The sequence below is a fragment of the Alternaria hordeiaustralica genome, assembly GCF_023758085.1.
Source record: "Alternaria hordeiaustralica strain BMP 2776 chromosome Unknown scaffold_41, whole genome shotgun sequence".
Taxonomy (NCBI): domain Eukaryota; kingdom Fungi; phylum Ascomycota; class Dothideomycetes; order Pleosporales; family Pleosporaceae; genus Alternaria; species Alternaria hordeiaustralica.
In genome coordinates, this window is record NW_026056813.1 from 78144 (window position 1) to 102587 (window position 24444).

Here is a 24444-nt window from a genome sequence, read left to right on the forward strand (position 1 = left end):
GCGCATGCTTATATTACGCGAAAAAGGACCGTGGGTATCATTGAATGAAAGTAGCTACAACCGCAAATTCTATGCCATCAGTGTCTATTGCTGTGGTTTGTACATCATTCCTCCCGTCCTCGTATAAGCGTCTGTGCTCGCCGGCCCAGCCCACCGTCTACTAACCTCCTCTCTGTGCTTGACTTCCCTCTCGTTCTGCACAGTAACGCAGCAACAGCAGCAACATCCCTTGAGAAGATCGCTTCCGAAACTGCCTTCAAGCTTATACGCGCGCCGAATACGTGTCCGCTGCAGCATAGGGAATAGCCACCACAGTCCACACGAGAGACCCATGACCATGCAGTGTCCGTTCGTGGAGCTGTGACCAAGCATATCCGTGGGATCTTTCTTCGCAGATTTCTGGGACATGCGGTATGAAGTGCGGCCGTACAAGATGCAAGGGCAGAAAAGACCTGTTAGGCAGGTGGAAGGGTCGGGGCTGCATGCGCAGATGCCGTTTGACCATTCGTGTGATTTCTCTAGCTCCATGTTTGGGTGCGATATCTGGCCTGGCTGGTGTGCAGCAAAGTCTAGGCCGTTGGGGCCATGTGCGGCGTCTGGGGAGAATACGGCGTGGAAGTTGCTGTTCTGGTTCGAGAAACCGTGTGGTGAATAGGGCTCGTTCGGATACGGCGAGGTTCGGAGCGTGGGGGAGGTTGGAACATCTCGCGGCTGTTCTTTGTGCATCGAGTTGGCGGAGATGGGCGTCATTGGTGTCTTGTCCGGTAGCGGCGAGGTTTGATGTGTGCCCGACGGGGGCGTAGGAGGGATGGGCGGCATGGCATACGTCCGGATGTTCGTGTTGATGGGTGACAGGTTGCTCATCTGCCGAGCGTGCCTGCTCTGCTGTGTCTCAACCTGTGGTATCTGATGAACAGGTTCTGGTTGTGGTATTGGCGAAACTGGGGAAAAGTGTTGCGCTTGCGGAGCATGCTGAGGCGAGTTGGGCGAGACGGGGGGTTTAACGTCATGCGCGTAAGACGGCGGCATGTAAGCTGTTTGCGATTGGGGCGGAATCATCGGGAGCTGCGCGTCAAGCATCGATTGGGGGCGAGGGTCGATCGGCGTGTATCCCACGGGCGATGTTGGTAGAGAGATGGGCATGGAATGTGGCATGGGCGGATCATTCGGCGAAGATGTGTATACGAAAGCACGCATTTCTGCGGGTGTCTGCGCATACGAGAAGTGCCGTGATGTATCTGTGTTGACTTGAGGTTGCTGAGGCCGCTGGGATTGTTGAGGCTGCTGAGGTTGCTGAGGCTGTGCCGGCTGCTGGTATTGCTGAGGTTGTTGGTACTGCTGAGTCTGATGCTGTGGTGCTTGCTGTTGCGGCTGTGTATAGGCCGGGGCATCATCCTCGAGAGGTTGCTGCCATGAGAACCTGTTGTGCTGCTGGGAACTCATTTGAGGCTGGAGCTGCTGGTTCTGTCCATGCTGTCGGGGATCCATGATGCGCGATTGTTCCCAAAGGAAGTCCACTTGCAACGAGGTGCTTACAACAGAGAAGACGGGTTGTGTGCTATATCGTATGTGAAACCGGTGTTTACTCAGAGTGTAGAGGCAGCGGGAGCATCCGGTGGCACAGTCGTTATGAGCTGTTGGAGGTGAGCTGGAATATGGGTGGGCTCAAGCCGGGGGCCAGGAGGTCTGATATCAGGTCAATGAGCTGCACGTCAGGTACATGCACAAGTACGAGGTCCAAAGAAAGGCAGCCCTGCATCAGAGCCGCCTATCGCTCCGGTTGGCTCTTGGCCATGCTCTATGTCGTAGGCGAGCAGCATAGTGGACGCAGATTCGTAGAGCTCCCGCCGTAAGATGGCTCTCTTTTTAGACTTGCAGTGAGGCGCGGGCTTGGCCAATTGAGGTTGGAGGTGAGGTGTGACAACGTTGTGGAGCGAGTCGGTCGGCGCTTACGGGTGGCTCGGCCCCAACGTGCAGACCAATCACGAGGCCCTCCCCTCCACTACGCGTTTTCGGCCACCGTTCCTGGGTCGCATTTATGGCCCTTCTCTTGCATCCGGACAAAGGCTCCTCATAATTGGAAAACGCCGCAGTTTGAAGAACAACGAGCACAGCCCGGTGGCGCAGAAATTGCGGGTCCAGGATTGTTCACGTGTTTCAACGCGATCGAGCCATGTCCTACGATTGCAATGCCATGACAGCACTGGGCACGTGGATAAAGACACTGTGCTTGGAACTCCACATGTACCTTCGCAGGTGAGACACACAAAAGTCCCGTTTGAAGTGGTGACAAGTTTGATTCAGGACTATACAAGGGCGGCGGAATGCGCGCTCGCCGTAAAGGTATTATATGAATCGAGATAGTGAGGGCGGGGACGAGATAACGGTATGATCTATGCGTCCTTGTCCTGCTGGGCCTTTCCACGCTCCTCCTTGTTCTCCGCGCCTGGACGCTCAGTGGAGACGGTTCCTTGCAGCTTAGCGGTCTCGGCAACGCCCTCGCCCTTTTTGCTCTTCTCTTCCTGCTTGGAGATCTGCGAGGTGTGGTGGGTGTTGTCGTTGGAGAGTCCCTTTTGCTTGCCAGACATCTCGTTCTGGCTCTTGGTCTCGTCCTTGCGGGGGTCGGGCTGTACTAGTTAGCATCCTGTGCGCAATGAAGATGTTCATACACCGACCTTGTCGGACACGTCAGGAGATTGGCTGTCCTTCTCCTCGCTGTTCTCCTTGGTAGGCTTCTCCGGGTTCTGCTGATCGCTCTTTGGCTTCTCCTCAGACTCATCCTTGGATTCGTCCTTAGACTCGTCCTTAGATTCCTCCTCGGGCTCATCCTCCTTGTTCTCTTCTCCGACGGTAGATCCAGTACCAGTCTTCTCGGCACCTCCCTCGCCGTGTGGGTCGCCAAGAGGGTGGTGTTCAGCGCCGTGGTTCGTGTCTTGGGTTAGGACAATGTAGAGACCAACACCGGTGCCGACGACGGCTGAGGCCATCCTGGATATCTCGGTCAGTATCAGGTATTTTATAGAAATTAACACAATGTGTACACAGCTTGGCTGCTTTACGCAAGCGGAATAGCACTTCCACACACCCAACTACTCAATCCGAGGGCTGTGTGCTTCCTATCGGTAACATGCTATATCCGCATTCGCGCTCATCTAAATAATCGAAATGAAATTGACATACCATGGGATATCGCTGCTCTTAGCCTCGCCCTCGGGACCGTGGCCGCTGGCGTAGGTTCGGCGTTGGACAGCTCGTTGCCATGGCTGGAGCTCGGCAGCGCAGATAGACCTCGCCGGGCGAGCTGCGCGTGCCAATGAAGAAGCGCGGAGAGCAGAGGACCTGATGAAAGACATGGTGAAGCTGTAGAGAGACGAATTGAAGCTCGCGACGGGCAATTGATGGCAGACTCGGAGTTGGGATGCGCGCAAGAGAAAGATCACGTCAGTCAGAATTATCGGTACGTCACATTGTGGCCCCTGCTTCCGAGGTCTAGCTCCGCGTCCTTGCATCACGTGTGCCCGACCTCGAACACTCGCGAACCTGCGCGAGGCTGCAGAGCGATCGCGTAACGATTGTACACGTAGTATCAAATTATTATTCGTAGAGCTCGCGTAAAAGTGTTTCATCATGCTTTGTGAATGAAAGAGGTTATGTGAAAACAATGCCATCTGCTCACACCTGATACAAGGGAACAGCTGAACACTATAGAGCCTACGTTGACGTCAGGTCTCTACTTTGCATAGCTTGATCTTGATGTAGGTTCTATGGTGTTTAGTTTCCCCTTGTATAAGGTGTTTACGCGCTTGGAGCAGCTCTTGGATACCCTGTAATTGCACAGAGGCCGTGCGCGGGTTGGAGCTCTGAAAGCGACGCAGGCAACAATTGTCCAAAAGCTCTTCCAACCCGGCCACTGGTGCCTCCCTCGCATACTAAAACAGCAGCTCCCTCACAAGCTTTTTCCCTTCTCTCCCTCCCTTCCGCTCCCCACCGCGACATTGAAGCTGTACAGCACCGTCAACCCCGCCAAAGCTGCCCCGCCACACCACACGCGCCCCAGACTGCGGGCTCACATCTGTGATACCAGACGCGCGAAGTGCTGCAGGCCTTCTAAACACCAGCCATGGCGCCCTCTTCGGTCCCGCCCAACCCCACCTCCCATAATATCGCCCAGCTGCTCCCCCGCTTCGCCGACGATGACCCCGATTTCCGCTTCATGGCCCTGAGCGACCTGCACGACATCCTCCTCATAGCTCACCCCGGCCTCCTCCTCCACGATGATGTCGTCTCGGCCAAGACGGTCGAGGGTCTCCTCACAACACTGGTCGACACCAACGGCGAGGTCCAGAACCAGGCCATCAAGTGTTTGGGCCCTTTCGTCAACAAGATCAGCGATAAGACGCTGCCTGTCATGATTGACAAGCTCTCTACGCTTCCCACTGGCAACACGGTCGACCAGTCTATACCCGCTATGGCCCTCCGCGAAGTCGTCATAACCCTTCCCCGTCCTACCACCGGTGCTGCGCGCAGCAAGTCGGTACAAGATGCATACAGCGCCATCAGCAGGGTCCTGATACCGCGTCTGATCGGATACAATGTTATACAACCAGCACAACAGGGCCTGACTCAACCGCCCAAGGGCATGTTGGAGTCAGACCTGGAGAAGGGCTCGGACAGCAACGCTCTTGACGTTCTCATCGAAGTCGCCAAGTGCTTTGGTCCTATGTTGCAGGATGTAGAAATCCAGGCTTTGCAGCAGATCACCTTCGCCATCCTCGAGAACGACCGGGCTAGCTCTATGATGAAGAAGAAGTCCGTCACTGCCATTTCGGTCCTGGCCGGTTACTTCTCAGACCAGCTTCTGAGCAGTTTCCTTTCAAAGGTCATCGAACTTCTGCGCGATCCCCACCTCACTCGTAGCAAGCGGAAGCTGTACATTACTATCTTAGGCTCCATGGCCCGATCGATCCCGCGCAAATTCGGTCCTTACCTAAAGACGCTGGCGCCCTTTGTCCTGAGCGCCTTGAGCACACAGGAGCAAGACGAGGAGATGGATGTCTCAGACGACGAGGGTGAGCGCGACCCCGAAATCGACGAGGTGCTCGAAGCCGCCCTTATTGCCTTGGACGGGTTCCTTGCCTCCTGCCCGCAAGACATGCGCATGTACACCGACGAAACCATCGAAGCCGCCACGCGCTACCTCAAGTACGACCCTAATCTGGCGCAAGATGACGACGATGAGGACGACGATGACATGCCAAGCGATGAAGAAGACGCGCTCGAGGGCGATGACTTTGAAGAGGAGACGGGTTATGATGACGACGAGGACGCAAGCTGGAAGGTTCGTAGGTGTGCGGCCAAGGTGCTTTACACTCTGATCTCGACGCGGAGTAACGGCGATCTTCTCGACGACGGAACTCTCTACGACCGGGTTGCGCCAGCGCTCATAACACGATTCAAAGAGCGGGAAGACAACGTACGCTTGGAGGTCCTGGCCACTCTATCCAACTTGATCAAGAAGTCGGGTGACGGACCCTCGCCTGTCAAGTTCGCCGACGAGACTCCTCAGAGTGGCACAATGCCACCACCGCCAAGCAAGAAGCGTCGTCGCGGCGGTAGCGATGCCAGCATGTTTGATCTGCAGGGTAGTTCGTCCTTGTCAATGGGCTATGCTTCACCTGCACCAGCTGGCACGCCTCCGGTCGGCCCTCGCGCAAGCTTAGCTAAGATCAGCCCGGAAATTGTCAAGGGCATTGCGCAGCTTCTGAAGCAGTCATCATGCCCGCCTACCACCAAGCAGGCGTCCATCTCTCTGATCAAGGACATCGTCATCACTCAGCGTGGTGGTCTCGATGGGTACCTCAACCAACTGATCAACCCTGTTGTAGAAGCTGCGAAGATTACTGGCGGTTCGACAAGTAGTGCTTCCGCTACCGCTAACACCTTACGCACCCAAGCTTTGCAGCTGATAGGAGCCATTGCCGATACTCACTCGTCCAAATCTATCCAGCCATATGTAGCGGCTATCATTGACGCGCTCCTCCGTGGGGTCAAGGATAAGTACAGCAAGTTGTCTATCGAAGCTCTGGCAGCAACAGAGCAGGTCATCAAGGCCCTCACACCTCCCCGAGCTGCTACAGCAGGAACGGAGAACCAGCAACATCTAGAGCAATTGTTCGATGCGTTAGTTAACCGCATATCAGCGAACGATGCTGACGTGGAAGTTCGACGGAGTGCTATTCACGTCCTTGGACTGTTGCTTGGTAGGAGCTCTGGGGAACAAGGCCTTCTCTCCTCGCCAAAGCGAACGGCTGGACTTGGACTTCTGGTAGAACGCCTGAAGAACGAATTGACAAGGCTCGCTTCAGTACGTGCTGTTGATTCTGTCGCTGCCCACACCAAGGCGCAGAATGAGTTGTCAGCCAAATGGGTACAGAATGTCGCACTGGAACTTGCTGCACAATTACGGAAAGCCAGTCGCGTCTTACGCGGTGCCAGCCTAAGCGCGCTACGCACTCTCTCATTGAATTCGCTATCACGGAGCCAACTCGACAATAAGACAAAAGCACAGGTGGTGGAGATGCTGCTTCCGCTGCTGAACGCCAGCGACCTGCACCTCCTGGGACCGGCTCTTATCATCCTGGCTACATTCGTCAAGGACGACGCGCAAGTCATCATGACGCCCAGCCTCAACGATGCCCTTTGTCAAGTCGCTCAAGGCTCGATAAGCGGAACGCCGTTGGATGCACTCCTCCAGCTAGTACGCACTATCGGAGAGCAAGGCGCCGGAAAGGCCTTGATGCAAGCACTGCTACAACAAGTCGGTGTATCGGGGCATCCAGAGGTGGTAGGCAAGGTCATTGGTAACTTGCTTGTATATGGTGGCAACAGTGTTGGCGTAAAACTTGAGCAGTTCATCACCGAGCTTGAGACGGCACAAGACGACAAGCGCAAGTGTCTTGCCCTGGTAGTGCTTGGAGAATCTGCGTTGCGCCTTGGTTCGCAATCTACCATTGATCCCAAGTTGTTCATCAAGTACTTCTCTGCTAAGTCCGAGAACGTACCACTTGCGGCCGCTGTTGCGCTTGGCCGAGCCGGTGCAGGAAGTGTCAGCAAATATCTTCCCGTCATTCTGTCATCTATGGGACAGCCTTCTTCACCGCAGTATCTGTTCCTACACGCTATTAAGGAAGTCCTTCAGCATGACGACACGGAGTCGGAGATCATCCCGTACACATCAACACTGTGGGAAAACCTCGTTGTTGCTTCGCAGCTCGAAGACAACAAAGCGATCGGTGCAGAGTGCATTGGCAGGCTTACTATCATTGACCCGAAGACGTACCTTCCTCAACTTCAGGTAAGCCCTCATAGTTTTGTTTGTTTTCTACAGCTAACTTATAATCTAGGCGTTCTTGAACGACCGCAAGGAAAGCTTACGCGCCATGGTCATTTCTGCTCTACGATACACCTTCACCGATACCGATGAAGCCTACGACGAATACCTCCGCCCCATCGTTGTGCCCATGCTTGTACAGATGCTCAACGAGCCTGATCTCGAGAATCGCCGTCTTGCTCTTATGACGTTCAACTCCGCCATGCACAACAAGCCTGACATTATCCTCCCTGCGCTCGACCAGCTGCTTCCACTCGCCATGAAGGAGACTGTCATCAAGCCTGAGCTTATCCGCGAGGTGCAAATGGGTCCATTCAAGCTCAAGGTCGATGATGGCTTAGAGATCCGTAAGAGCGCATACGAGACCCTCTATGCTCTTCTTGAGAAGGCCTTTGCACGTCTGTCACCCATCGAGGTCTCCGACTTCTTCGATCGCATTGTCGCTGGTATTACCGACGAGCATGACATCCGAGTTCTGTGCAACCTCATGCTCACCAAGCTTATGGTCATTGCACCGGACCAGGTCCGCTCGCGTCTGGATTCTCTTGCCGAGAACTTCCGCACTGTACTTGCCGTCAAGCCAAAAGAGAATGCTGTCAAGCAGGAGATCGAGAAGATTCACGAAGGCGCCAAGGGCGTGCTCAAAGTGTCAATGCAGCTTAACAAGCAAATGGGCACCGAAGCCGGTATTGGTCAGGACGATTCACAGTCTCGCATCTGGGCACAGTACTGGGATCAGATCCAGAAGGAACATGAGAAGGGTCTAAAGGCTGTTGCAGAGGAGCTCAAGGAGCGTGATCGCTAGCGGCGCACAACTAGGCCCCCTCTCTGGTACCTCAACAAGTACCCAAGCGATCCTTCCCATCCGTTATATTTCAGTTTCCGCTAAAAGTTTGCGCGATGAGATAGCACTAGAAGGACATGAAGGGATGTTCGAATGCATGATATGAGAATGGCGCGAAAATGGGAAGTAGAGAAGGCAACTGGTGATCGCATCGAAGCGATATGAATACGAAACATGATACCATTCAAATCATCCCGGGTGAACTCTAGCATGTGCAGTGATGTCGTGACATGACCTATCCACCATCTCATTGGCAATCTTACCCAGCTAGCTTACTCATCCTCTCCATTTAGAACCCCATGTCTCCCAAAAAGACCCATCGCCAGCAGCGCGAAATGCCCCCCAACGACTGGCCTTGCCACAAACGGGTAATCAGTATAGCCCCCATCACCCGTCGTCATAAAGTGATCGGAAAGCGCTTTATCCGTACTCGTCTCATTGATCCACTTCGCCAACGAGTTCACAAACAGAGCCCGCGTCTCAGGTCGACTCGTAGCCGCAGCCCACATCTCCCAATCGCTCTTCGTCCACAGGCGTCTGTTATCGAGGGGAACGCCATACTTCTGGACGACAGTCGGGTAAAAGTCCGACTGCATGGTGAAAAGAGATTTGGGGATTGCGCGCAGGTTGAAGAGGAGGGCTGGGAAGATGTTGTAGAGGATGCTGTAGGAGTCGGGGAGGTTGTAAGCGAGAAGAGTATGGTTGGTTGCGGGGTCTATGGCTGATTCGGACCAGAGGGTATAGTAGAAATACGCGTTGCGTATCCATCTGCCTGCTCCATAGCCTCTGTCGCCATTGGCTTGGGCAATGACACCCATGCAATTTAGGGCTACGATGCCTTTTATTGCGAGGTTAGTGTTGTTGGCGATGGGTTCGTTGAAGTCATCTTCAGGTTTGTTAGTACAAACGTTCTCGGTGTTGAAGTGCTGATTTGTACTTGCCCGTTGTGGTCTGATGCTCAGGGTATGGGCAATTTTCTACGAGGTATTCCGACCATCGCTTGAGGATATCGTAGTGGCTAATAAGGAATGCGGTGTCGTTGGTGGCCAAGTAGTACGAAGCTGCCAGAATAACCATGTTCGCGCTCTCTTCAACGGGCATCGCTTCTTCTCCTTCTTCATCGGGAACGGTGGAGCTGTAGTATCCTATGGCGTTTGGGTAGAAGCGCCCGATATCGTGCATGGCGTATCGCTCGTGATAGAGTCCAGACTCCTGAAACTCGAATACTGGCTTGAGCAGTAAGCGGAGAAGCTCCGGGTTTGCATAGAGCCAGAAAGGTAACGCAGGGTAGACGACATCGGCCGTGTTCACTTTGCCGTCTGATGAGATCTCTTTTTGAAAGATAGTTGGACCCGTGGTGTTATCTGCGGATTCTGTGAGAACGTTTGCGGCCAGGATCTGGCGGGCAGAAAGTGCGACGATGGCGTAATACGACTCCTCTTCAGATAGCGAGGATGCTTCTGCATGCATATCTGTTGCTTTATCCTCGGCATAGTAGTACTCCACATCATTTCGCAGCTTCATGGTCCAAAGTTTGGCCTCTTTTGCGGTAGCTGCGTAGTCCTGGTAGTGCCTGCGGATCATGTAGTTGGTACTATAATAGCAGTTGCTCGTAAGCCACCATGGTCGGAGCTCGACGTCCCCGCTAGCAGTGCGGTAGTTCACAGCAGGCTCTTGAGTCGTGCCAACAGTATACAGTGCTGACCCGGACTGACTAGACCCAAAACTATGCAAGAAACCGGACACTGGCATGCGATCAACTGGTGGTCCCTGAGACTGGTCCTGGTCAAGGGTATTATTCACTGTGCCGTCCTTGACGAACTGGCGTCGTACAGTGGTCGCTGGACCGTTCACAGTATCGAATTTGGTGCTCATGCCGGGAGAAGAGACGTAGTGTAGGCTACCCCAGTATGGTTCTTGCTTGTGGCCACGATCGGACCATGAAAGCTCATCTACAATTAGTGCTTCCCTTGAAGCTGGTTAGAGTTATACTGAACATACTTTGATCCAGCAACTTACCAATGAAACAATGTGTCGGGCGTCTCCGTTCCCTTGGGCGGGCATTGGGTTTCGCCGAAAGACTCACCAGGGCAGTCAATGGTCGAGTTGAATGATACGTTGCCGCCCCCAAGCCAAATAGAATCGATGTCTGAGTAGAGCTGTACATCATGCGAGAGCTTGTCGGTGGCGACCCACTCGACTCCCAGATAGCTGAGCGGAATACTGCTCTTGCAAAGATCCTTTGGTAGAACAGGAGAGAAGAATCGCGCCTCTACTCGGACAGGTCCAGCGTCGAATGTAAAGTTACTGTAGTGGGAGTCGTAAGATACGGTAAGTGGAGTTGCTTTCTGGAGACCTTGTACGGAGGGCGAGTCTCCCATGTACTCATAAGCCGTTCCGTCTACGCGTATGATGCCACTCCATCCTATGGGATCGCCGGTCCAGAAGGTGACATTCCGACTATTAAGCGTGCTACCGCCGGAGGTGGTGCTCCAAGCGCTAGTGTATGGGGAGCGGACTGCGAGAGGGATGGAAGGTGGTCGCAAAGGTGAGTAAACCGGTCTAGAGAGAGTGAGCAATGTAAAAGACGGGTTATAAAAAGACGAATCCGCTGTCTTACCCTGCTTGTTGCGCAATGGTGTTAGCTATACAAAAGAGGAGAAGCAGAAGATATGAAAACATGTTGTCTGACATTGCTTGAGCATACAGCACGACACTGTCTCCCATGATGTGATATGTAGAAGGCATCCAGAGACAAAGGTCTGTACTCGTGCTCAACGGCGCACAGCGCCTGTCAGAAGGCATGGTGTTCAATAACCGGAACGTTACCTCGATAAGGCTCCTCGCAGCATCGTGTTATACAGAACATGACTTTTGGGGTTTGTGTCAACGTAGATGCCTATCTAGGCAGGACCATAGATGAATCAAGTTATCCCCGCGTGCTTGCGCTCACGATGAGCATGCCGTGGGTCTCTTTTTTCCAGGTGCGCAACTGTTTCGAGCCTATATTTTCCCCACACCACACTGCGTACGATATAGATGACAGCTCATCTGATCAGCTCGATAGCGTGTGATGACCATGCAAGCTTGCCCGGCCGCGTCGCGTCTCGACGCAGCTGGGAGGCCAACGCGTCATCTACAGCCTACAATGTCCTGTTCACACAGGCCCGGATATTTCCACATATCCAGCTCACATATATTGTCCAGTCTCTCCATCTTTGTAGGTCTCAGCGCGCGAGTATGGCTTTCCGACATTGCTGGCAGAGCCTCCGGGCGTTGGGCAGACGGAGGTTCGCGCTCGTGTGAGTCGGCACCGCGCAAGCTCAGTATCGATTGGTAACGACCCACGAAGGCGAGATGGGATATGCAAGTGTTGGCATTACGCGTCAAATGTTGCGTTCGTGCGCTGGGGGAAGGATGTGAGACATGTGCTCAGAAGTCGCGTTGTTCGCGACGAGCAGAGGAGGACGGCGGACTTGCGCCTAAACCGTTTCGGATCCGACATGTCCGGACAAGCCTCCTCCGGGCGCTACTTCCAGATGTCCGCTCGTACATCACCTCTACTCCTCAACACTACCACGTCGATTGCAGCTCTGGAAACGCCTGGATCACTGGCGAGGTCTCGCGAAAAGTCCTTTCCGTTAGTATGGTGTAGCTGGGCGGAAGCACAACGCATGTCAGCCTTGAACGCCACCAGCTAATCTAGTATATCCTATAAACGTGTAAAAACAGAGCAGTATGACTAAGCTCGACTCGTCGGTCTCATAGACGTCCGAGATGGTACGCCTAGCATGATCTCCATGGCTTTATGGCTTTTTGGCGCTAGAGAGATGACTACATAAGACATAGAGGCAGCCGTTTTGCTGTATGCTCAGCACATCAAACCCTACCCAAACATACCTAGGTACACTGACAAAAACCCCAAAAGCTATCATTATGACTTCCAGTTCCCCACATCAACCAAGGCAAGTCGCTGCCCTGCTTGAAGGCCAACGCAAGGTCGATGTGTACGAGGCTACAGGTGGCGCCGTGACTTCCCACAGAGGGCTCTGGTAGAGGAAGATCTCCTCGTCTTTTTTCTGGCGTATTAGGCGGCGGTGCTGGCGAGGAAGGAGGTGTGTAGCCAGTCTTAGCGTCCTTGAGACAACAGTCAGTTCACTTGCTGATCAGGCTCCCGGAATGAGATCCTTACAGACGGCTCTGGAAGCACAAAGTCTTCTCGTTGCCTGTAGGGCGATGCGGGAAGACCGGAACGTGGATCCAGAGGCCTTGGAGGCTCCGGACCAAGGTTCTTGTACGAATGTTAGCTTCTGCACGGTATATGTCTTTTTACATCATGAGTACTTACACATTTGTATCCTCCCGGAGGTGTTGGAGGTGGGGTGTCAGGAGGGTTGGGCTCGGGACCCTTGCTTGAGTTCGGAAGACGAGGAAGCTGTTCACTGAACAGAGGTTGGTCGATGTCGCACATGGTATTTGTGTAACTGGTGGTTGTTGCTTGAATAAATCTAGGGTGCTGTTGCTAGTATTGTAGTGGATGCTGTAGCTGGGTGGTGGTAGAAGTTGCAGTGGTAGTTATGTTAGAACCAATGTAGCGGACAGCGGGCATGGTTTATATACCTCTCTAACTAATTCAATCTTCATGATTTTGTGCTCTTCAAGGGGAAAAGCATTTAGGGTATTGATGATGCCGTGAAATGGATAGAGAATGGCGAGATTGCGATAGCGAGCGACTCTTGAAGGTGATACCGTTATAGCACTTGCGATCGATGGACCAAACACCCGACTCCAGTTCTAGTATTCGATATCCAGATATTGGAGTAGCCTTGATTGATGCTGACTGATGGTTCGCCGCTTCTTCCAAGCCTGACCACGTTTGCGGGAACGCCCAATCACTCAATGTGGACACCTTGAGTGTTTAGCTGTGTGCATCGCGGGAATGACAAGGAATCACCCAACAAGGCAACGCAAAATGATTCTTCAATCGATATTGATAAGCCCACCATGGTGAGCAGTAAACATTAAGTATGTTACATATATGTACACGTGCAGTCGGACCTCGTTATTAACAAAGTAAGAACAGTCTTCCAGCGACTGAAACCTTCCAACAAAAGGTGGTATATCGAGCACCACCCAAAGCAGCCCCAAAAGTCGGTGCTTGACCACCATCCAACATCGATACAAAAGACAATTATAAGATGTAGCGAATGTATAGAGTAAGGGGTATAACGCAGAACATATGGTAAAGTAACAGCGGACTGGCCGGGTATCAGAAAGAATGAAGAGGGTGAATATTCATGCAAAAGGCCCAAACAAAAACCAGATCGCTAAAGGACGTGACAAATGAAAAGCAAAATATGAGCAAGAAGAAGCAACGACAACGGTTATGCGAGAGGTACATGGTTCACGCCATCATCATGAGCCTTGTACCGCGCTTCTGGAGGTTTCGCGGTCTGTAATTGCCCGGGCCTAGGTTACTTCTCGGAGGTGCTGCGGCGCTTTGCGCATGTCGATCACAGTATCGCCGGCCAGCGACTTCAAAGTAGCCGTCGCGGAGGACGATGCGGCAGGTCGTGCACGTGAAACATCTTGGGTGAAACTTCTGGCGCAAATCGGTTTCGAGATATTGGCCTTCGATGCCCCGGTTACAGGCATTGCACAAAGATCCGTTGAGCTTGTGGTAGTGCTGTTCGCAATATGGCGAGTTCTCGAAGACATAGAACTCCGCTGTCGGGAAGGGATCAGCGCACGTTCTGCACGTGAAGCAATGCTTGTGGTAGCGTCCCGTAAGGCGGCCGGAAGAGTCCTTCACGGACTTTCCAACAATTGGCTCCGAGCACCCACGACAGTTGCCTTTGCTAGCAGCCTTAGGTCGGCGCACGTCTTGTTGCTGGGGTTCAGGCTCGGCCATGCGTCTTGGTGGGCTTACATTGACTTGCGCCGGGTCCTGGGGTGTTGCCGGCTCTCTTTCGAATGTGTCACGCGGTGTTGACGCGCCCATCTGTATGGCGGGGTCCATTGGCGACTCAGGGTATTTCGCATATCCTCCAGGCGGAAACGTATCCTGGCGATATCCCGGTGAAAGCGACCTTGGGTACGGCTCCGCCCCATCGGGCCGCATGTAACTCTTCGGCGCTCGAACAGGCCGTGCTTCGGCGTAGGACTCCGGGCTTGCGCTTCTCTCAACATTCTCCTCGACGATGTTGTCAGGACGACTGATCTTGGAAGTCTGGCGTGAGTGCGCAGCCTCGGACTCTGGGGGGCTTGATCTGGAGCTTGTCATGCTGCGGTAGCCCGAGCTGGCGTATGAATCGTCTGAGAAGCCAGAGTCCGAAGGGGTGTGGAGTGCGTTCATGGGCGCATCACCGAGCCCAGAAGCTGCTAGTGGCGGTGGACGTAAGGAATGCGTTGGCGCAAGGCCTCGTGGCATGTCGCTTTCCGAGCCACTTCGGCTTGAGCCGCGCGAAGGGAACATGTTGTTTGAGAGAGACATGAACTCCGGGGGGTCGAGATCGGTCATGTCTGCTGGCGGTAGATCTTTCTCTGATGGCCTCCTAGGTCTTGGTGGGGGTTCTTTCCGCTCTCTGCTGTTCGGTCGTGACGGGATTGACCTTGCAAGGTTTTCTTGAGAAGCCCTGGAAGGCTTGGTAGATTCCTTCTGCAAGCGATCTAGGAAAGCATCAATACCCTCAGCCTGTTCGGACGTGGATGGCAGTGGTGGCAGCGCATTGGCTCCACCCATGCCCGGCTTCGGGCGAGCAGGAAGACCTATGCTGCGATTGGAGTGTGCTGAACTCCGCGACGCATTCGATGTTGTGGAAGTACGCTGTTTCGACACGCTCTTATTACTGGCGATACTGCCATTTGTGCCCATCCTTCTATGCCCAAGCGCCGGCCCTTCTTCCGCAAATGGTCTTGCTGCGCTTGATGTGCTCGGCCTTCGGTCTGCCGTTCCGTCGAAGGGTCCTGGTGCAATGCTGTTCATGCGCTTGGCGATGTTCTCTCCACCATCAAACCGGGGGCTGAGGGGTGCGAATAGAGGGCTTGGTTGAGCATAGTTTTGCTGGAAGGGTTCCAGGCGTTCTCGTGGTTGAGGTTTGGCACTCTTAGGAGTACCGTTCTTGGAGGGAAATCGAGGAAAGGCGCAGTCCAAGTTGGAAGAGTAATCGGGCGATGGAGGTGCCATGGGTCGCCCAACCGGAGTTGTCACACTGCGGTTCATCTTGAAAGGAGACTTTGGCGGCGCCAGACCTGGGGATCGACTCTTGTAGTCGACTTGGTTGCTCATTGGCGAGGGTTCCAGCGGCCGGAACGGTTTGTCTAAATAGGTCAGCACAATGTCTACTACTCAAGCTGGTTTACCCTTCTGGCTGCTTACTCGCTGCATTTGAATCGATTCTGGGCGGGGGAGGCATGCGACCCGATTGCGCTGGACGTTCCGAGCGGTTGCTGAACGTGGGACCGCCAAAGGTTGCTGCGCGGTTCATCTTGGGCGACAGTATAGAGGGCGGGGAACCCATAGAGATGGTCGAGGTGGGCGACATTGGCTCAGGAGCGGGCGTTGCTGCAACTGATGAGTGTGTGTTATAGTGTGCATTCGTGGCGTACTCACCCGCTGGGGGTGCTGCAGCGCAGACATGGTCGGCTAAATGGAGGATGTCAATGTCCACCGCGCAGGATGAACACTTGATAGTCGGAAGCGTGCTCATTCGTTCCATGTTGGGCGCGTATCCGGTGCTGGTTCAGAGAGGGAGTCCGAGGCGGTTCGTGCCTGGACATTCAGTATTAAGGCCGTTCACGTCCAGCGGAATATCGTCGTAAGGCTATCTCGAAGATGGTGGCACGGAGTGGGAGCAGGCAAGGTATGCGGCGGTGGTCGAGGACGGATGATGGGCGGGAGCGCCGAGAAACAAAGGTGCAGGGTTGTTGGATCCTCAGAAACGGTGTGGGTGGGCCTTGCTGAATCAGGGGAAGCACATGCGGGCGTCGTTCTGAAGTGGCTAGCAGCCAGGGACGGCAGCGGGATAAAGGCTAGCCTCGCTGCGTCCTGCGGTCTAAGAGGCTGCTGGGCCCCACAATCGACACGCGCAATGTTGGGTATTTGATGCTAATGAATTATCCTCATGAGATAGATAATGACCGCGTCTGAGCGCCGGCCACCCACAGCCCGCTGAGCACAACAGGGCTGATCGGCATCAGAGATGAACACCCAATCGCCAGCCAGTCGCAAGGGACGACGCGCCCCCTTCTGCGCGTCTTTGTGTGTCCTGCACGTAACTCGCGCGTCCCTGAGATGCGGCGTCAGTGGTCGAGCACGGCGGCCGCCATGATTCGATGGCCATGTGCACGGGACGGCGGCCTGTACCTAGCTACCTGGGCATGGGCACATCGTGTGGTCCTCTCCGTGTCAGTTGCACGCACCAGAGGCGGCCGGCTGCGATGAAACCATAGTCGCTGGCGTAAAGTCTCGGACCCAGCACCGTCGCAGTGACGATGTCACGGTTGCGACCCAAGACCAACAGAGTTCGCAAGCTCCAGAGGTCGCAAATCGCGGCAACAACGTTTGCCAGATGCGTGCACCGTGTATAGCCAAGTCCTGCAGCGACGAGCAGGTGGCTTGAGGCTCTGGTCGCCTGCTGCCCATGCGCTGGTCAGCCACCAGGGCCGGACATTACTCTCGGCCTTGATTGGCCACACGCGGCATCGTTCTCGTTGGTCGATCGACGCTGCAGATACAAATTATCCATAACTAAGCGCCCCTTTAGCTACGTCAACAGTTTCTCGTCCGCAATGTTCCCATCAGCCATGTTCTCAGGTCGGCGTGGCCCGCGACACACAGTGCTTGACATGTCGCAGGTGCTGGAAGTTTCGAACTGCTCGCATGCCGTTGCGCCAACTGCTGCCCTGGGGAGAGCCATTGCCCTGCGTGCCTGTCTCCGTCTGCATGCAGCATGGTGGCCTAACATGGTTCCCTTGGCGAACGGCGAGGCTGATTGTCGATCAGCAAACTTCCCATGCAGGTTGCCGCATTCGTCGTTCTCCCAGCCGACCCCAGGGTCTCCCCCATGTTGCTTGCCATCGCGGCTAATAACACCAAGAAAATAATGTCAACACTTGTCTCGTGTGGACACTTTGCGAGCAAGCAGCATCTGTCATCTGTCAACAGTAGCCGTCTTGCATCGCCGAGACTCCACACAAAAATACGCTGCGGACTGTGTCGCGTGCCTTTTTTTCGTTCCGTAAACATGTCTGACGCACACAGCGTGTCGAGTGCTACCACAGTGCTTGACTGACGACATCACCGTGCTTTGAAACAGTCCGTGGCTCAGACACCGTCCAAATGCCATGCTTGCCATTCTGGCGCCAGGCCAATTCCCATGTGCCTGAAAACTCTTACACATCGACACCCGGCTCCCGAGATCCCCTCTTCGCAGTGTTGTGCACGTGATGGCGGGGTCCGTATCTCCGTACCCGTACCTAGGTACTCTACCTAGGTAGCACTAGCTACACACCTGTCCAGTACGTAGCTCATAGGAGGAATTAAACAGTTCCCACAGCGGTACACTCGAGCATGCAGAGACAACTGTCCATGCAATGTACCTTCGCTTAATGCCAGCAGAGCGCTCTCGTCGCGTCGCTTACATCGTCACCTTCCCTACTGCGGTTGTCGCTGCTGCTTGTTGAGGTAGTGAGGGAAATAGTGGGGCAAGGCGAGCATCGCGAATACCACGGCTACGCGCCATTGGTGTTGTACGTCCCGAAGACGGCTACGGCGATAGTCATTAGCATGAAAAGTGGGGAGTATGGAAGGTACAGGCAAAGAAGCGGTGGGTGAACACGCTGTCCGGCAGGAAGCGGGAGCGATTGCGTACGATTATTGCTAAGTCAGCCGGACACGGGAGGCATTTATATCGCGACTTCTCTCCCTCGTTTCTCACCCCACCGCACACCACCGATTGTAAACCACAGCCCACTGTCAAGCTTGCAATCTCTCTCCCTTCTATCAACCACACCCAGATTTCCCCGGGCCATTGCCCAGCTGTCAAGACGTTTTCCAATCTCCTCAGCTCGTATGTGCCCCGCCATAACCCCATGGGGACCGCCTTTACTTACACTTGACAGGATCCACAACCCATTCGCCGGCCGACGCACTTCTCCCTCTGGGGCAGCGTCGGATTTAGACTTCCGCAACTAAGTTCACCAACTCAACAAGAACTTAAATCATCATGGCACCACACGCAGACGAGCGCGTCGGTCACGCGAATGGGTTCGAAGCGAAGGCAACTCCCAAGGATCTCTTTGTCGTTAGCTCTCCTAACGTAGAATACACCGAGGATACTATCAAGTCAAAGTACACTTACCGTACCACCGACGTTACCAAGAACGACGACGGCAAGTATGTAGCTATCCCCAAGGAGACGCTCTACGACTTCAAGGTCGACCGCAAGATCCCCAAGACTGGTGTTATGCTGGTTGGCTGGGGCGGCAACAACGGTACTACGGTCACGGCCGGCATCATCGCGAACAAGCGTAACCTCGTTTGGGAGACCAAGGAGGGCAAGCGTGGCGCTAACTACTATGGTTCGGTCATCATGGGATCAACCACCAAGCTCGGTGTCGACAGCAAGACTGGTCAAGAGATTCACATCCCATTCCATGACCTCCTGCCTATGGTCCACCCCAACGACCTCGTCGTTGGCGGATGGGACATCAGCGGGATGAACCTTGCTGAGGCCATGGACCGCGCCAAGGTTCTGTCACCGTCCCTCAAGTCCCTTGTTCGCAAGGAGATGAGCGCCATGAAGCCTCTTCCTAGCATCTACTACCCGGACTTCATTGCTGCCAACCAGGAGGAACGTGCCGACAATGTTCTCGAAGGTACCAAGGCTTCCAATGCCCATGTTGAGCAGATCCGCAAGGACATCCGGTAAGCCGAGACTCTATGCATGTCAAACCCAGCTTTACTGACGATATTGTAGTGACTTCAAGTCCGCCAACGGTCTCGACAAGGTCATTGTGCAGTGGACTGCTAACACTGAGCGCTATGCCGACATCGTCGAGGGCGTCAACGACACGGCGGACAACCTACTCAAAGCGATCGAATCTGGTCACGAAGAGGTTTCCCCGTCCACTGTCTTTGCTGTGGCCTCCATCCTTGAGGGTGTTCCCTTCATCAACGGTTCTCCCCAGAACACATTCGTTCCTGGTGCTATCCAGCTTGCCGAGAAGCACAATGCCTTCATTGGTGGTGATGACTTCAAGTCAGGTCAGACCAAGATGAAGTCGGCCCTCGTCGACTTCATGATCAGCGCCGGTATCAAGCTCACCTCAATTGCCTCCTACAACCACTTGGGCAACAATGATGGCATGAACCTTAGCTCTCAGAAGCAGTTCCGCTCCAAGGAGATCTCCAAGTCCAACGTCGTCGACGACATGGTCGCTGCCAACAACGTCCTTTACAAGGAAGGCGAGCACCCTGACCACTGCGTCGTCATCAAGTACATGCCTGCTGTTGGAGACGACAAGCGCGCTCTTGACGAGTACTACGCGGAGATCTTCCTCGACGGCCACCAGACCATCAGCTTGTTCAACGTCTGCGAGGACTCTCTCCTGGCTTCACCTCTGATCATCGATCTGGTCCTGGTCGCTGAGATGATGACCCGTGTCCAGTGGAAGGCCCACACTGCCGAAGGCAGCGATGGCAAGTTCAACAACTTCCACAGCGTGCTCAGTGTTCTCAGCTACATGCTCAAGGCTCCTCTCACTCCTCCTGGCACGCCTGTCGTCAACGCTCTTGCCAAGCAGCGCGCAGCTCTCACCAACATCTTCCGCGCCTGCGTTGGTCTTGAGCCGGAGAATGACATGACCTTGGAGCACAAGCTTTTCTAGGTCATTGGATGAACCGATGGCGAGCATGTCCGATGTGAAGTGGAGCCAGCTCGCAGATGATGCATGAGCTCCAGAAGCACATGCGACTCACGATTTGATTTGACCAACTCACTACTTTCTTTGAAGCAATAAAAATATGTTTACGAATCTGCACCCATATGCAGCATCATCCGTCTTCAGTGAGCTAACAGTAATGATCAGACCATGCGCTTCATCAACCATGTATGTGCACATAAGAGAGGCAACTGATTTTGGTGTGGATGGTGCGACTTCCTCGTTGTGGTTCCGACGCGGGTTGCACCTACGCATACAGCAGGAACGCTCCTGCTTCGATCCTCAACTCAGAACTTACTTCAGATACCTCCACACTAACACCTCCAATTTCCACCAAACGAGAGAATGCCCGCCTCTTCATCAATACAATCTTACTTTTCATCGTCGCCGACAAAAAGCAGCGATGTCTTCACCACAGGGGAGGTGCAGTCCACTTCTGCGGCAGGAGCGACCACGGCAAGTTCATGGGCTGTAAAGTATCTCCCTCAATGAACATCAACTCATCGCTAACGTATAAAAGCCCACTATCGACTACGAAGAAGCAGACCTAGACACACTTGAACCTGGCCCTTGCAACCTTACCCTCATGGGCCGTGTCGTCTACTTCAACGACCAGTCCAAACCCAGCAAATCACATAAAGCAGCCCAGGGCTGCATCAAAATCCTACTTGCAGACGACACCGGAGTACTCACCGTCCGCCTTTGGTATAATAATACCCAGTACAAGCTCAAGCTCGGGCAGCTGCTCAGCGTGTGGACGGTGCATATCTCGAACTCTTCAGAGTACAACTCACTAGCACCGAATACTGCACCGCTGTTCACTACGATATTCCCCGAAGGTGAGAGACACTGCCATGTGATGGTGCATGAGAACAGCGATGATGGGACGAGGTTCAAGAGGCCGTATGGTGTGAGGGACAACAGAGTGCTGAGTGGGTTGATGACGCTGAAGACATTCACTGATGGTGGTTATGATATCGAAGAGCCGAAACTACTGGTATGCGTGAAGAGTATTGGCGCGCGGAAGAAATGTGCGTGTTTCTCCTCTTTACGGATATCTTCAATTATGATTCATGGCTGACTTGCCAACAGACATAAACCGCAACAGCACAACCTCTGAACTCATAACACTCGGCATCTTCGACGACACATCCGACGGCCTCCTTACCCTATACTCCTCCATGTGCGACTCGGCCTCTCTGTTCGTCCCCTCAGAAACAGTCCTCCTCATCTCGAACCCCGGATGGCGCATTGACAAGATGGCCAAGCTCACAATCAGCGGCAACTCACGTGTGGACATCGACCCCGACATGGGTGATGCGCGGCGGTTGAGAGCCCTAGCACAAAGACTGACGAAGAAAGAGCATGTCAACCCGCCGTTCCCCATCGCTGACGATGTGGTCGAGGGCTTCGAGAATGCAGCCGTAAGAGCACTTTACACACTTGCGGACGTGGATGATGTCGCTCGCTCGCTGTCGAGCAAAAGGTCCAAAGATACCATCGCTGGGTACCTTAGCGTCGTCGTCACCGAACTCAATATCGTCAAGCCGTTCAAACGAAATATGCTCATGAGTAATGAGTGCTGTGGTATACCCATCTTCGCCAATAGTACCCAGGTCGTTTGCAAGCAGTGTGAGAAGCTTGTTGAATTGAGAATCAATCCTAGGATAGTAAGTCGCGTCTACCCTTGACACTCCCTTTCCCACAATCCCTTATTCGTCTTCTTCTCTGACTAAGTCTCGACCCTCGCAGCTCGGTCCCCTCCTCGACGAAACCGGCCAGATCAGCAGCGGTAAGTTCATTCTCTCGGACGCCGCGTGGACCCAATTGCTCGGTCGCTCGCCAGAGCAGCTCGTCGATACCCGTCTCGATGTCCTTCGTTATCTGGAACAGCGCTTGCTGTTCCTGCGTATTTCGATGGGGTTTGCGTTGAGGCTGGAAGATGAGATTGGGAGGCTGGCTGTGTGGTGTGTTAAGAGCTGAGTGAGAGTGGTTGAAGGAGACACATAGAGAGATGAGGAGGATGTACGCTGGATCTAGGGTTATGGAGATAAGATCCGTCATGATTTCTCAATAATAGTCGAGCGCACTACGTTGACCGAATGAGTTGCCTGGCGTGGCTCAAAATGGGTATGATGGTATTTCTTCTCGAAAACATTTACACGAAAGAGTCAAGAAAACAGAAGGGTATATCGTATCCTCCCAGTCCATTCCCAAGCCCGTAAACACCGTGCGAAGATGCGTCAATAGTGTCTCTCTAAAACAAGGTGAAAACGGTCAAAGAAAGTGCGCCACATAGATCATTCTCATAAGACCTCCTAGGAGTGTCTGTTCGGATTGTCAATCCTTGCCCGTTCCTGCCGGCAACTTTGTTTGGTATTGAGTGCAGCATGTTTATACTCATTGCTCGCCAAGTACACCAGCAAGGCCTCTCAATATATCGCCGACTCCAATTCCCTCTGTGCCCACTCTTTCCTTTGCTTCTCGATCCCGCTCTTCCAACCTCTTTGCCGCAGTACCTAGCACACGATCCGCTACCCGTTCGGCCGTTGCGCGATACTGTTCGATCTTATGAACACCGTCTGCGAAAAGGTCGATGTGCGGTTCTAGCGAGTCGGCGAGGGAGGTGAGATGTGATTGTAGTGCTGTAGGCGAAGTGAACGTGAATGCCGACGTTGGTGGTTGGATTTGTGATGACTGGAGGGAGGAAAGTATGGCGGCTTGGGCAGGATCGAGGAGGGACGTGTCGATTTCGGATAGTGTAGGTGTTGATGTCGGTATTGAGGGCGCGGGTGGCGGGGGCTTGGTTTTCGAAGCTGATGCAATGGCTTCCCATGCGGCTTTCTCTTCTTCGAGGCTGCTTCGCTGTTAGCATGGAGCAAATATAGAACACGCGGATTCTGTGACGTACCGCTTGACTTCCTCCTCCAATTCCTCCAGTGTGGCTTTGTTCTTCTCGTTCTGAGGATTCGGCTTCTTTACCACAGGTGGTGGGGCTACTTCTTCCTGTAAAGCTATTAGCTCATGCTCTTGCCTCGATGGAATTGATCCCCATACCCTGCTGAACCAGTCGGAAAGCTCGGGTTTGCTAGCGAAATCGTCTATAAGTTCTTGTTGAATAGCTCGCGCTGCGCTCCTGTCAGTCTTCGTCTTGTCCGCCCTGCTTCGTTTGGACATACCAGCCATAATCGCATTCGCGTTCTTCACGTCGCCTGATGGTTTTGCTGGTAAAGCTCGCGATCCGCACCATGTCAAAAGCTGCTTCATCCGTCGTGGTTCGGGTAGGCTCTGCTCGATATATTTGTAGAAATCTCGCACTTCGACTTCTGAGTGCGGTAGCGCTGCGGAATTGTTAGTATCCACTGATCCCCAGGGGCGCTTTTCCATGCCGTTAGGGTCCTGTGCCCAGCCCTCCTGTGCATCATTGCTTGACTCACCATTCGACTGGCCGCTGTCAATCAGCGAGCTTGCCCTTCTCCCTCGCAAGCCTGTGCTACTCCTTCTCGACCCATCTTTGTTGCCGCCTTTCCGCATCTCTTTGTTCCTCGTAATAACTGGGGTGTCCGCAAAGGGCAGCATGATCTTTTGAGCGTTGGGATCGCGCTTCTTCGCGACCTGTATCTTGTTGTGTGTCGGCGTTTGCACGCCTGCATACGCGCTCTTAGGCTCTGGCTGTGCCTCTGGAGCTGGTGTAGTCTGCTTCTTCCTTTCCTTCTCTACGGGCGCGGTCTTCTTTGTTCGTGATTTCGCCGGTGGAGGTTCTGTAGACTTGGGTCGCACTTCCAGCTGTCTACTGTCACCAGATATGCGCGCTGAACGCCGACGCTTTCCCGAGTCTGAGGATTCCGGGTCGGCTGCCGCCATTGACTGTTTCTTCCGCCGCGCAGTGGATTTGGCCGGTTGCGCTTCGGCAGCGCGCGCGAATGTTGCTGGTTCGTCCTCGGGTATTGGTTCTGGTGCCAGCACAGCCTGTGCCTTGGTAGTCCTTCGCGACGACGTGCGACGCGAAAATTGGAAGCCATCATCGTCCTCGTCGTATGCAGCTGCCTTTGCTGTCTTCTTTGGCGCAGCAGTCGCCTTTTTGCTCGTCCCGTTCACGTCCGCCTTTGCTCGTTTGGTCGTCGGCGCCGGCGCATCATCGTCGTCGAAGGCTTGTCTTGCGCTCCTTCGTCGCGTCGTGGGTCGGTTTGTTGCCATAGGAAGCGATTGGAGCGGTGGGCGCGCGAAGACGGTAGTCATGAGTCCAGTCGCTGCGTCACGGGAGTTT

The 24444-nt window shown here is 54.0% G+C and overlaps 8 protein-coding genes across 8 annotated transcripts; 3 read left to right on the forward strand and 5 right to left on the reverse strand.

Annotated features, from left to right (window-relative positions):
* Positions 1 to 84: 84 nt before the first annotated feature.
* J4E84_010443 (uncharacterized protein) lies at positions 85 to 1488 on the reverse strand (the record flags this gene model as incomplete). Its single annotated transcript, XM_049392998.1, has 1 exon — positions 85 to 1488. One exon carries the CDS (start codon positions 1486 to 1488, stop codon positions 85 to 87), a length of 1404 nt encoding a protein of 467 aa, XP_049239257.1.
* Positions 1489 to 2393: 905 nt separating this feature from the next.
* J4E84_010444 (uncharacterized protein) lies at positions 2394 to 3353 on the reverse strand (the record flags this gene model as incomplete). Its single annotated transcript, XM_049392999.1, has 3 exons — positions 2394 to 2627; positions 2676 to 2988; positions 3181 to 3353. The coding sequence occupies 3 exons, from the start codon at positions 3351 to 3353 to the stop codon at positions 2394 to 2396; spliced, it is 720 nt and encodes a 239-aa protein (XP_049239258.1).
* A 767-nt stretch (positions 3354 to 4120) lies between these two features.
* On the forward strand, positions 4121 to 8195 carry J4E84_010445 (uncharacterized protein; the record flags this gene model as incomplete). Its single annotated transcript, XM_049393000.1, has 2 exons — positions 4121 to 7354; positions 7404 to 8195. 2 exons carry the CDS (start codon positions 4121 to 4123, stop codon positions 8193 to 8195), a joined length of 4026 nt encoding a protein of 1341 aa, XP_049239259.1.
* A 311-nt stretch (positions 8196 to 8506) lies between these two features.
* J4E84_010446 (uncharacterized protein) lies at positions 8507 to 10961 on the reverse strand (the record flags this gene model as incomplete). The annotated part of the gene is made up of 4 exons (XM_049393001.1): positions 8507 to 9120; positions 9143 to 10203; positions 10254 to 10796; positions 10855 to 10961. 4 exons carry the CDS (start codon positions 10959 to 10961, stop codon positions 8507 to 8509), a joined length of 2325 nt encoding a protein of 774 aa, XP_049239260.1.
* A 2677-nt stretch (positions 10962 to 13638) lies between these two features.
* On the reverse strand, positions 13639 to 15952 carry J4E84_010447 (uncharacterized protein; the record flags this gene model as incomplete). The annotated part of the gene is made up of 3 exons (XM_049393002.1): positions 13639 to 15554; positions 15613 to 15798; positions 15847 to 15952. The coding sequence occupies 3 exons, from the start codon at positions 15950 to 15952 to the stop codon at positions 13639 to 13641; spliced, it is 2208 nt and encodes a 735-aa protein (XP_049239261.1).
* Positions 15953 to 18460: 2508 nt separating this feature from the next.
* J4E84_010448 (uncharacterized protein) lies at positions 18461 to 20123 on the forward strand (the record flags this gene model as incomplete). The annotated part of the gene is made up of 2 exons (XM_049393003.1): positions 18461 to 19161; positions 19214 to 20123. The coding sequence occupies 2 exons, from the start codon at positions 18461 to 18463 to the stop codon at positions 20121 to 20123; spliced, it is 1611 nt and encodes a 536-aa protein (XP_049239262.1).
* A 640-nt stretch (positions 20124 to 20763) lies between these two features.
* On the forward strand, positions 20764 to 22160 carry J4E84_010449 (uncharacterized protein; the record flags this gene model as incomplete). Its single annotated transcript, XM_049393004.1, has 3 exons — positions 20764 to 21208; positions 21270 to 21847; positions 21930 to 22160. The coding sequence occupies 3 exons, from the start codon at positions 20764 to 20766 to the stop codon at positions 22158 to 22160; spliced, it is 1254 nt and encodes a 417-aa protein (XP_049239263.1).
* A 417-nt stretch (positions 22161 to 22577) lies between these two features.
* On the reverse strand, positions 22578 to 24416 carry J4E84_010450 (uncharacterized protein; the record flags this gene model as incomplete). Its single annotated transcript, XM_049393005.1, has 4 exons — positions 22578 to 23034; positions 23089 to 23183; positions 23235 to 23305; positions 23357 to 24416. The coding sequence occupies 4 exons, from the start codon at positions 24414 to 24416 to the stop codon at positions 22578 to 22580; spliced, it is 1683 nt and encodes a 560-aa protein (XP_049239264.1).
* Between the last annotated feature and the right edge of the window lie 28 nt (positions 24417 to 24444).